Genomic DNA, 13,168 nt, shown 5'->3' on the forward strand with positions numbered 1-13,168 from the left:
CTACGGTTTGCAACTGCACATCGGGACAAATATCGTACTTTTTGGAGAAATGTCCTCTGGTCTGATGAAAAACAAAAGAACTGTTTGGCCATAATTACCATCGTTATGTTTGGAGGAAATAGGGGGAGGCAAGCAAGCTGAAGAACACCATCCCAACAGTGAATCACATATGTGGCAGCATCATGTTGTGGGGGTGCTTTGCTGCAGGAGGGACTGGTGCAATTCACAATATAGATGGCATCATGAGGAGGAAAATTACGTGGATATATTGAAGCAACATCTCAAGACATCAGTCAGGAAATTAAAGCTTGGTCGCAAATGGGTCTTCCAAATACACCCAACTTATTGTAGGAAGCTTGTGGAAGGCTACCCGAAACGTTTGACCCAATTTAAACAATTTAAAGGCAATGCTACCAAATACTAATTGAGTGGATGTAAACTTCTGACCCACTGGGAATGTGATGAAATAAATAAAAGCTGAAATAAATCATTCTACTGTTATTCTGACATTTAACATTCTTAAAATAAAGTGGTGATCCTAAAACTGTGAATTTGTACTTGGATTAAATATCAGGAATTGTGAAAAACTGAGTTTAAATGTATTTGGCTACAGTGTATGTAAACTCCTGACCTCAACTGTATATTTCCACACTATGCAGTTTGAATAATACTATAAAATTGTGAAAATTATGATTATGCCCATTTAGTGTAAGATCTGTTTGAAAAGGCCGCCTGAAGTTTCAGTCTGTTTTGGTGGAATGGACTTTTGGCCTGCCGTGTGACATCACCAGGTGGTAAATTAGTTAACAGACCAACAAGAGAGTTCCAAACCTCTCTGCCAGCTAGTTTTCCATTTTCCCCTCCCCAATCAGCCACTCCTAGAAAAATTGTTGCTTGAGAAATTGCTCTTGCTAAGACGCTATTTTTGTGTTTATTTCTGACCATTATAATTGAAAACCATCACATTAAGGTACTTAATTAATAACGCAGAAAATACACAGTGCGAGAGTGGAATTTCATTTGTGTTTTTAACAAACCTTTAAACCTCTCATCAGGCATCTGTCACTCTGCTGTTTTGTAAGTTATTATCGCCTCGGCTCCCTGTTGGATGTGGTTGCCGGGTGACGGGTATCTTAGCACCCACTCAGACTGGGGAGTGATTTGAATCGCATCCAGAAATCTCCCCTGAGTACCTGTAAACACAACTGTGCCTCGTCGAAAACAAATATATTAGAAGAGAGAGCTCAGGCAAGAGAGAAAAAGGAGAGAGAGGGTAGACAAGCTGGTACCCTTAATACCAGGCTCACACTGAGCACTAACCAAAACAATTACGGTCATTTGCAAATATGTTTGTTAAGGCGTAAACACCCCAAAATAAGACAGAGAGAGAGAGATGACGTCTGTTTATCCCATCAATAAAACTGTAACATATAACCTTAAGAGAGAGAGAGATGACGTCTGTTTATCACATCAATGCCACTCTACAAAATCACATCTCACCACCATTTATCTAACATCTCAGACTTAAAAGAAGAGGAAGCAGTTGACTTTAAAAGGGAAGGGGAAAATGTATTTAAAAATGGTGTGTAAGTGAAAAGCAAGTCCAGTTCCCAACGGTGGACCAAAGCGTCATCTGGAGTGTTAGTGTGTCTAACCTTCAGGGGTAGACAATGATTGTCAATTAACCGCTGCATTTCTGCCCCGCCACCGGATAGCCTGCCTCTAACCCAACCATCTAATGAGAGAGCTGTGATAGCCGTGATAGGCAGTGTGCCAATTCCCCTGTGTTATAATAACCTTTTCCCAGAGTTCAAGTGTCACAGTCGGTACTGAAAAGCCCTCTTTGTTCCCCCAAGGGTGGAAGCAAAAAGGAAAACAAGTCGCTGAAGTATGATGGGGCTTCTTCTCATGGGCCTGGTGTCATAATAATGTACAGTACGGGGAAAGGGATATTAGCTGACCTCGGATCTGTGTCTGTGTGAAGGATTAGGAGTGGTATTGTTAGATGGGGTGAGATAAAGGATATTACTACTGATCTAGGATCTGTGTCTTATTTAGTTTTATTTAACCTTTATTTTGACAGGGAGTCAATGCTGACACATCAAAATACAATAAACACATTAAACTACACATCAAATCAAATTCTATTGGTCACATACACGTGTTCAGCAAATATTATTGTAGGTGTAGCGAAATGCTTGTGTCTCTAGCTCCAACAGTGCAGAAATATCGAACACGTAATATCTAACAATTTCACAATACACACAAATCTAAGTAAAGGAATGGAATTAAAAATATATATGGATGAGCAATGTCAGTGGCACAGATACAGTAAAATAGAATAGAATACAGTATATACATTGAGATGAGTAATGCAAAATATATAAACATTATTAAAGTGACTAGTGATCCATTATTAAAGTGGCCAATGATTTCAAGTCTATGTATATAGGGCAGCAGCCTCTAATGTACTAGTGATGGCTATTTAACAGTCTGATGGCCTTGAAATAGAAGCTGTTTTTCAGGCTCTCGGTCCCTGCTTTGATGCACCTGTACTGACCTCGCCTTCTGGATGATAGCGGGGTGAACAGGCAGTGGCTCGGGTGGTTGTTGTCCTTGATGATCTTTTTGGCCTTCCTGTGACATCGGGTGCTGTAGGTGTCCTGGAGGGCAGGTAGTTTGCCCCCGGTGATGCGTAGAGGCAGACCGCACCACCTTCTGGAGAGCCCTGCGTTTGAGGGCGGTGTAGTTGTCGTACCAGGCAGTGATAGAGCCCGACAGGATGCTCTCAATTGTGCATCTGTAAAAGCGTGTGAGAGTTTTCGGTGCCAAGCCAAATTTCTTCAGCCTCCTGAGGAGGCGCTGTTGGGTGGACGATTTCAGTTTGTCAGTGATGTGTACGCTATCCACCTTCTCCGGTCCCGTCGATGTGGATAGGGGGGTGCTCCCTCTGCTGTTTTCTGTAGTCCACGATCAGCTCCTTTGTTTTGTTGACATTGAGTGAGAGGTTATTTTCCTGGCACCACACTCCCAGGGCCCTCCCCTCCTCCCTGTTGGCTGTCTGTTGGTAATCAAGCCTACTACTGTTGTGTCTGCAAATTTCATGACTGAGTTGGAGGCGTGTGTGGCCACGCAGTCATGGGTGAACAGGGAGTACAGGAGGGGGCTGAGCACGCACCCTTGTATTGAGGATCAGCGAAGTGGAGGTATTGTTTCCTACCTTCACCACCTAGGGGTGGCCCGTCAGAAAGTCCAGGACCCAGTTGCACATGGCGGGGTTCAGACCTAGGACCTCGAGCTTAATGATGAGCGGATTCATATACAAGTTGTTATACAAAACAAGCTCAACACAATCATAAAACACAGACACATTCTTCAGTAAAAAGGTCCCCTAACAACTGTCTGAAATGCCTGAGAAGCACCAACTCCTCTCATTTTAAAGTGCATTGTAGATCATTACACACGTAAAGCGCAAGGAAATCAAAGGCTGATCTACCTCACTCTCCAGAAACCAAAGGGGTCTCCAGAGTTAACCAACCCTGTGAACGGGTTTGATAACTTTCATTTTAAATCTTAGGTCAGTAGGAAGTTTGTGGAGCAGGGCTTTGTAAACAAAAAGAGCATAATGATGTGATCTATGTAACTTCAAAGAGGTTCAGCCAACCTTTGGGTAAAGACTGATGAGTAAACTGTCTCCTGTGATAAAACAAAGGGCGCTATGAAAAACTGTCCTATGATAAAACAAAGGGCGCTATGAAAAACTGTCTCCTGTGATAAAACAAAGGGCACTATGAAAAACTGTCTCCTGTGATAAAACAAAGGGCGCTATGAAAAACTGTCTCCTGTGATAAAACAAAGGGCGCTATGAAAAACTGTCTCCTGTGATAAAACAAAGGGCGCTATGAAAAACTGTCTCCTGTGATAAAACAAAGGGCGCTATGAAAAACTGTCTCCTGTGATAAAACAAAGGGCGCTATGAAAAACGGTCTCCTGTGATAAAACAAAGGGCACTATGAAAAACTCTCTCCTGTGATAAAACAAAGGGCGCTATGAAAAACTCTCTCCTGTGATAAAACAAAGGGCGCTATGAAAAACACCATCCAGGGGTTTAAGAGTAGAGGCAGATGCTCTTTGATAAATAGTATCACCATAATCAACAATAGGTATGTTGACTGCACAATCTGCTTCCTGCTGACTAGAGAGAGACAAGATCTGTTTCTGTCAAATAAAGCCCACTTTAAATCTTTCTTAACAAGCTTAGTCATGTGTTTTTTTACAATAAATCATTGTCAATCCAAATACCAAAATAGTTCTAAGCAGGGTCTCCTTCAATTATAGGAACCATCCAATGAGTGAAGATGTAATCCATCTGTAACAATCTTATGAGAACTTGAAAACAACATGTATTTAGTTTTGCCTGTATCACGTATGAGTTTTAAATCAATAAGGGCTTCCTGTACAGCTACAAAGTGGGACTGTAGCCTTGTCGCCGCCAGGTCAGCAGCCGGGGAAATAGCGTACAGTATCATCCGCATATAAATTAAATGTACGTGTGAAAGGGAAGGAGTGGTAATCTGGGGTGACAACAGGGACATTATAACTGACCTGGAGTCTGTGTATGTGTGAAGGAGCAGGGGTGACAGCAGGGATGTATCATTACTGACCCAGGAACTGTGAAAGAGAAGGGATGGAAGTGACCCAGGATGTGTCTGTAACCCAGATCATCTGCACAGATTGTCCCTTGAAAGTGCATGAAGCACCAGGGGATAATAAATCATTGCACGCTGAACACAGGAATACATACATCTACAGTAGCCTATGCAGCTCGTCTAGACGCTGACATTGGGGGCGAGAAGCATCAGACCTATAGGATATCACAAAGCGATGCAAGTAAGCACACCAATAATATATCAACTGCTGAGGAATTACCATATTACCTCCTTAAATTAATACAAATCTGAAGTAAACACCAAGTAATAAGTGACCTGTCAAAAAAAGTGCCACCAACAAAGCCCGTGTATAGTGAAAGCTTCACAACGAGTTACACACCCAAAACACAGTCTAACATATTCAAAATGTTGAAATCTAAAGTGAGCAGAGTACAAATAGTTGCAACATTTCCACCCAATGCCTGGCCTGGTCTTGTAACAAAGCAGTGACACCGTGCCGCTACTCACACAGTGGCTGAAATGAGATTGGCTGTTGTTTCAACACAACCCTGGAAAGGGAAAAATAGCCATGTGAAACCGTAAGACCTATTGTACAGGAGGAGTATTATGGCATCTCCGTTGTCAACGAGAACCGCCGATGTATAAAAGAGTAGAACATCATTGTGAAAAAGAGTCAGGCAACAGCACTAGTGTTGAGTAAATTGTATCATTGTCCTACACGGGCTACTTTTTTTGTTCACTAAATAAAAAAAGCCCACAAATCACCCAGCGTATTGTGGGAGATATTATTTTCACTTTTCAAGCGTGGATTACCAAAACGGTCACGCAGGGCACGTGCCCCGGGGCCACCAGATAGCATATGATAGGAAAATGTGTAGAATTGAAGGAATTTAGCTTTAAACTGCAAGATTTTCTCTTAGCCTGAAGTATAGCATTATAACATTGAAAATGTTTCTCTCTGCACCATGGCAAAATGTGTTGAAATGCAGTAAGTTAGCGGATTTACAATGCGGTAGTCAGGCGCTGATTGCAACTTCCCTGAATGAGCTCCAAACAACAGAAATAGATCAACCAAGTGCTGTAAATACAAGCTACTCACTCTTCCTCTCTAGAAGTTAACACCTGACTACATCCAGTGTTTCAAAACCATGACGATGATGGTGTGTGTATATTCTTATGTCTGTCCGTGTGTGTGTGTGTCCGTGTGTGTGAGGGTGTGTGTGGAAAACAGAACCTGGCTGCTTTCCGAGACAATTACAGTGCTCTCTGTGTGCCCATAATAACCGGCCACTTTAGCGTCATTAAAGTGACGTGAGGCTCTGCATTATCCTTTAACCCCCCCGGCACCCTGGATTCCCCTGGCCATCCCTCTGTTCCCTACCTCGCCGTTCACAACCCGGGGAGTTCAACCACACACTCCGTCACCTGGAGAATACAGGGCAAAGAGGTGGAACACTCATTGGGAAGAGGAACTAGAGTATAACCGCTCTAGAACTCTCTTTCTCAATGGGAGGTGGTGGGGGGGGGGGTGGTTTAAATGCTGCATGGGGACAGAAGGTAAAGGTGGATTGTATGGACGCAGTGTGTGAATGAGAATAGGGTAATAGAGGTAGGATAATTGTGTGCTACTAAAAATAGGGTCACGGTCAGATGTAGAGATCAAATGTTGAAATACAGTAGTTTATGAATCCATAGGTATCAACATGTATGCACAGCATATCTGAATAGCTAACTGAAGAGAGTCTCAAAACACTGATGAAAGCTAATAATGTAATTTTATAAAAGCCATGCGTTTTCCATCCAAATAAATAACTAAGGAAACAGGGACCCATACATATGGTCAAATGTCACAAAATGTCACGTCTGCCTATTCTGCTTTATATGCATTGCAAACATTGCTGTTCATTGTGAGCTGCTAATTCATATGTACTTTGAAAAAAATCAATTAAATGTCAGTGCATTCATTTCAGTATATTGATTTAACAGCAGCAGAAGAATAAAAACATTTTTTTTACTATACTGCAAATAACTGAATCTTTGTATTCAGACATTTTAACCCACCCATAAATTCCCATTTGTTTGTGACATTAAAGTGTGTGTGTGTGTGTGTGTGTGTGTGTGTTACAGCTAAATGTAATAAAACAATTAACTTACACAATCAACATCATCCTCAAATTCACCAGTAACATTGTGACTAAAGATGTGCACAGATTCTCTCGTTTTTACCTAACAGACTATTATGACCCCACTAAAAGATCGATCTCCGCTCATGTTATACATTCCATCATATTTGCATTTCCATCTCATTTTGGCGATGGGAGATCAATATTAAATCAATCATAATGACAGATTAAATGGCATATTTGACCAGACTATCAGATTGAGCAATACATCACAGCATATGAGAAACAGGACACTAAAAATGTATTTTAATCAAATATTGATCTGCACCTAAATTTCTCACCTATAAAATGATCCTACATATTAGCATGGCTGGGATAAAATCCCAAGTGTATTTTGTAATGAGAGATAATGCGTTAAGTAATAAATTGATAAATTACTGGCCTTTGAAGTAAAAATGCTGGGTGGAACATGTTGAGGTTGGAGACATTCGGTCTAATTACTAATTACACACAATCCATCAGCTGTGTTTATGTGAAGTTGGTATTTAAATGTATCATTTGTCATATATTTTAAGTAATAGCTATATATATATATATATATATATATATATATATATATATATATATGTCACATTATATATTTCAAATCAATAAGTAAACATAATATATCTATCAACAATGACAGTAGAAGGTTGGATCAGGTGTAATTTGAACTAGGGACAAAAAAAACGACTGACTTCCCTATGAAAAGTAATGATCTATTTAAAGACAAACAGTACTGTATATTAAGCAATTTGAATCAAATGATTTAAATTCACTATGGTCTAATGTTTTAAAATGTTGTTTAATTCATTTATAGTTCAAATCATTGAAATGACTGCCCCTATGGCTAGGACAGCGGATTTAGGATAACCTACTTTTATTTCAATGTCATTTAAAAATAAAGTAGAGTTAATAGTGAGCTTAATTTAGAGTGGAAATGCGGTTGGGCTGCACACACAGTGGATGAGAGCTTTCCCTTCAGGCAATGGTTTTCAACTCGCTATGCGTTTTGAGCACTTAAATTTCAGGCTGTGAAATTCCTCACATAGCCTAATTTAGTGACATTTTCAACTGATTCACATGTGACTGTTGCGTTTTAACATTAGTTTGGATTGAGCAAGTCACTGACACAACATTTAGCAATAGGAATGAATGCAATTGCCATCAACCTGCCACAACTTTTTCAAGGGGTGCGCCCTCAACGTGTCCTTCCATGTTTTCCTGTTGAGCCTACTAAAAACTGCATAACAGCATAGGCTGTTCTTAAACTTTTTCAGCCTGGGACAAAATTAGAAATGTTGTGTTTTCCTGGGACCCAAACTAGAAATGTTGTGTTTTCCTGGGACCAAATTAGAAATGTTGTGTTTTCCTGGGACCCAAATTAGAAATGTTGTGTTTTCCTGGGACCCAAATTAGAAATGTTGTGTTTTCCTGGGACCCAAATTAGAAATGTTGTGTTTTCCTGGGACCCAAATTAGAAATGTGTTTTCCTGGAACCCAAACTTAGGAAAATATGCATTATCAGTACATTCCATTGCCCTAAAACAAATGCAATACAGACAAAAACAAATAACAATGAAATTAAATATTCATATAAACATATATTCATGCTTATTTTCCCCCATTAAAACCACTCTTACACATCTGTCTAGGTTGGAACTGTTGCTGTTAAAATACAATAATTCATTTTAATTCTGAACTGGAATAAACAGATCGATCACATCACACAGATGTATAACAGGACACACACACAGGCTTTTTGATAGTGCAACCCTAAGTAACAGTACAGATGAAAATGATCAGGCCTACTATACACCTTACTGTATAAAGTATTGTTAAAATAAAGTCTAGGTTAGAACTGTTTCTGTTAAAATACATATGTTTTATTCTGAACTGGAATAAACTGATTGATCACATTACACAGATGTAGACCAGGAAACACACAGTCCTAATGAGAGGTGTGTGGCTGGTTGAAGTTTTCAACAAGCAGGTATATTCTGGGCTCTGCTTTAGACAGTGTAACACTGAGGTCATGCTCAGCACTGACACTGTTTCTGTGCTTGTTTTAAGTATGTCAGAGTTGAGAACCCTGGCTTGCATAGGTATGTGATGCCAAACTGGATCCGAACATCTACTGCTTTCTCAGTCAGGCAGGAGACCGCTTCCTGCTGTAGATGAGGAACCCTGAACTGTGTGAGTGTGTTTGCCTCAAAAAGCACCTTGCTTCAGTCAATTTATTCCAGTTCAGAATAAAATGTATTACTTATATTTTAACAGTTCCAACGTAGACTAGTTTTCAACAATAATTTCTACAGTAAGATGTGCTATAGGCCTGATCATTTTTCATCTGTACTGTTTCCTAGGATTGCACTGGTCAGTAACTAGCTAGCTTGCGTTGGCTATTGTTAGTTATTAGCTGTGTAAAGTTACAAGGCCAGGGGATTGTTTGAAAGATAAACTCACATCGACTACTATGAGAGATAGTACTCCCTTATTTCTGCTGATCATCATCACCTGTCATAAAACGACGATGCCTTGCTAGTTGACTGACTTCTCCACTGTGGAATCACTGTTTCCTGAAGAATGCTGCCCTGTTCTGAAAGAACTCCCTGGGTTTATTTACTATCATGCTGTGGATGTGTGAGTAGTTTTATTAATATGTTCGTTTTGAGAGATTCATTATTAAGGACTTCCCCACACAAAACACATTGTGGGCGCTCCTCGTTATTTCTCAAAGTTTGAATGTAAAGAGAGAGAAACTCGTCCCTGTGTTTGCGTTTCATGACAACTGAGCTCAGTCAGAACTTGTCCACTTGTCGACAGCGGCGAGTGACGGCGAGTGGGAATGGCAAGTCGGTAACCGACAGCGCTGCGTCGAGTGTGTCGCGGAGCGATCTTCAAGAAAGCCGCAGAAAAAAGATCCGGTGAACCGCGAAGCACATGGGCATCTATCTCCCTCTCACACAGCTACCAACCCGAGCGGAGACCGCTGACAAGTCGAGAGCGCAGATGCACTTGGCCAAATCAATCCATGAAAGAATTATACATTTAGTCTGACACGTCGCGACCCACCATTAGCAGGTCGGCCGTGACCCATATTTTAAGAAAGACTGACATAGGCCTAGAGTCAGATTTGGCCCAAATAGAGCATTAAAAAAATATGACCTAAAGTTGAGTCATTACAGCTAAATGACATGTCAAACATTGACTTCCACACAATGGAAAATGTCTCCCCCATCCTTGTTTACTGCGTTTCTATCTTGACGCGCTAAACTTCAACTAGCATAAACTAGCATAAATAATTTGATGTCTCCACTCACCTGGCATTTGTGCAGTCGTTGTACAGAGTCTCGAAGTCTTTCCTGGAGATTAGTTTGCAGCGGTTGACTCCTGGCTGGATGGCCCCGAGACCTCGCAGGATGCGGACCTGCTCCACATTGCAGACCACGGGCGTGATCTCCAGTCTCTTCAGCTTGGTGTACACGGTGTGCAGTCCTCCGACCAGGTGCTTCAGAAACAGATCGAAAGCCTGGGGCAGGCAGATGAGTTCGCACCCGTCCACGGTGAAAGACGCCACCTTCGCCCCCCGCAACTCCACCATTTTACACTCGTTGTTCTGCGGTGTGTTCTCAACAGGCGACGGAGTCAAGTATACTGGCTTGCTGGGCAGAGCCCCAGTCGGGGTCAGGATGCCGGGGCTACTTGTGCCTAGGAGCTCCGAGCGGAACAGGTTCTGTCCGGAGGGGGCCATTGAGGGAGACCGGGGAGAAGTTGTCGACGGCGGGGAGGTGGTCGCAGAAGGAGTAGAGATCGAATGCGGCTGGACCAGAGGGGTTGGCGGGATCAGAGCAGCCGGTACGGCCATGGTCACCTAGGGGAAGAAGAGTAAGTTCAAAGTAGAAAACCCAGTCAGTCCTGCAGAAAAAAAAAGTGTAGCTGTCGAGAATTTCCAAATGAAATAATCCACGGGAGTTTAGCTCCTCTGATGAGTTGGGGAGTAGAATGATTTGCTGAAAAGACGCGGTGAGTGAGAGGGTTTGGGCTGAGCACGGAGAGACAATGATCACAGATAGGAGGAGAAATGACTGGAGGAGAATGAGCTGAAAAGTGCGGCTCCACTAGACCGCTAAAGCTCTATGGATGAGTTGTTGTTGTCACAAGGTACAGAGAGGGAGGAGCTAGGGGACAGTGGAAACCCTTGAAGAACAGACAGACAACACTGGGCACAAACTGCTCGAATCAACGTTGTTTCAACATCATTTGTCAACGTATTGTGACGTGGAATGTACGTTACGTGGAAAATGCATTGGATTTGAAAAAGTAATCAACGTTGTTTTGAGGGTGAAATTTCAATCAAAGGATTACGCAGGGCCGTGCACAGACCTCTCAGGGGGCAGGTGCTCAAAATGAAAAAAAAAGGGCACCCTCCTCCCCTCTTGAAAAAAAAAAAAAAATTCATAGCATACCAAATGCCTCTAGCAACAAATTGCATAGTCCTATTATTTCTGCAACAACACACTCACGCATCATCACAAATTGTAAGCAAGCTAGTTACAGTGCCTCCTAAATACATGATTGACATTGGGAAAAGGGGGGGCTATCAGCTGATCATTGACGTTGATGATTTATGTAAATCTGCTAGTTAGCTAGCTCAATTTCTTTTACTGATTTTGATTGAACTCTGTCTTTTTGCCTCTGCTGTGTACATCAGCCAACCAGACCTAATATTGATGATGATGTAGGCTAAATCAAGTGCTATTAAATGTTATGCTGCTGTGGCAGTACTGTTGATATTTAAACTAGGTAGCTAGCATGGCCATAACTACATATGAGGACACTGATGTCTGGACCTTAGTCATTTTTTCAAATTTTAAACGAAATAAATAACAAAAACATATTGTGTACACAATAAAGAAAATCAATTATGGGTCAATGTCTAAATATTGCTCCCAGCATTGATCAATGCTCAGAATGCTTATTTTCTTGATCATCAGTGCTATCAGGGATCCTTGTGATGTCCCCTCCCTAAACCCTATCCTTCACCATAACCCTTATCTAACCTTAACCTTTAGAACAACTGCTTTAAATGTCAACTTAAATGGGATAGGGACGTCCCACGGTTCCCAGATAGCACGGACCATTCTTGATCTGACTGAGTTGCAAACGCGTGGCATCCTGAACAGTAGTTTGATCGCTACCTTTGCCTGTGTCCCCTGGATTTGCCTCATGGATTAGCTTTTTTAGCAGCAATTTCACTATTCTCTCAAAAGGCTAACTCCGCCCTCATGTGACACAGGTTGAGGGCCTGAGACGTGAAACGAACTACCCAAACTCGCAAGTATGCAATAGAGACACTGCTTACAGTAACCACGTTTCCATCCACAGTTTTTATGAGACGCTATATCCGTTTTGTACAGACGGCTATATCGGTCCGCTAATACAGGATTAGACTCTTAGGAAAAAGGGTTACACAAGGAATCCGCGGTTGTCCCCATAGGAGAACCCTTTTCGGTTCCATGTAGAACTCTCTTTCCACATGGAACCCAAACAGGTTCTACCAGGAATCAAAAGGGTTTCTTCAAAGGGTTCTCCTATGGGGACAGCCAAAGAACCCTTTTTGGTTCTAGTGTAGTGCACTACGTTTGTGATCTTTTTGGGGTTGCTGCAGCACCCCTACTTCCCGCGGCTATGGGTCCTCCCACTACAGTTTGACAAACCATGCAGTTCATTAGGCTACTGATGAAATATATTTAAGTTATGATTAACTTCACAGGGTGGTGAAAGTACTCCTATTGAATAAATATCAGGGATCTTATTCTGGTGACATGATGATCGATGCGTGACTGCCATTTGACAACAAAAAATATTCTTGCTCTTATCCATCATGTAGCCTAGACTAGCCTACCTGCACTGTATCTGCAAGCTGTTGGCTTGAGGTCACATGCCAAGACCAAATCAGGCACATTTGCTATTTAATCGGTAGAGTTGAAAATGCAATTGAACTTTAGATTTTTATTCCATACGTGATCGAAAAAGTACATTTTGTGTGCGCTATGTCATCAATCACTGTTTTTTATCCGCAACAAGTCTGTTTGGTGGAAACCTGGTGGAAACACACCACTGGTGGGAAAATACTCAGATTTTCTTTATGCAGATTTTAGAATACTTGCATGAAAATCTTTTTCCAATTGGATGGAAACCTAGCTAGGGTGGACAAAAGGCCATTTTAAAACCATCCCGCGACTCCTGCTGTGTCTACAGGCATCCCCCAAACGAACAAAAACCGACTCTCAGCGAATGAGTTTACATCTGGTAAATATACTACATGGTCAA

General features: G+C 41.6%; 1 protein-coding gene across 4 annotated transcripts in view; it reads right to left on the minus strand.

The window, feature by feature from the left end:
- Positions 1 to 11,426, minus strand: part of LOC118385890 (dachshund homolog 1) — a 294,778-nt gene extending 283,352 nt beyond the window's left edge. For 2 of the 4 annotated variants that reach the window (XM_035773100.2, XM_035773101.2), the window contains exon 1: positions 10,156 to 11,425. In XM_035773100.2, coding sequence (XP_035628993.1) covers positions 10,156 to 10,700 — 545 coding nt within the window. In that variant the 5' untranslated portion in view covers positions 10,701 to 11,425. Of the gene's footprint in view, positions 1 to 10,155 lie in introns of all 4 variants that reach the window. The other 2 variants (XM_035773102.2, XM_035773103.2) reach the window with 2 other exon arrangements.
- Between the last annotated feature and the right edge of the window lie 1,742 nt (positions 11,427 to 13,168).

Source organism: Oncorhynchus keta, chromosome 7 (genome assembly GCF_023373465.1).
Source record: "Oncorhynchus keta strain PuntledgeMale-10-30-2019 chromosome 7, Oket_V2, whole genome shotgun sequence".
Lineage (NCBI taxonomy): Eukaryota > Metazoa > Chordata > Actinopteri > Salmoniformes > Salmonidae > Oncorhynchus > Oncorhynchus keta.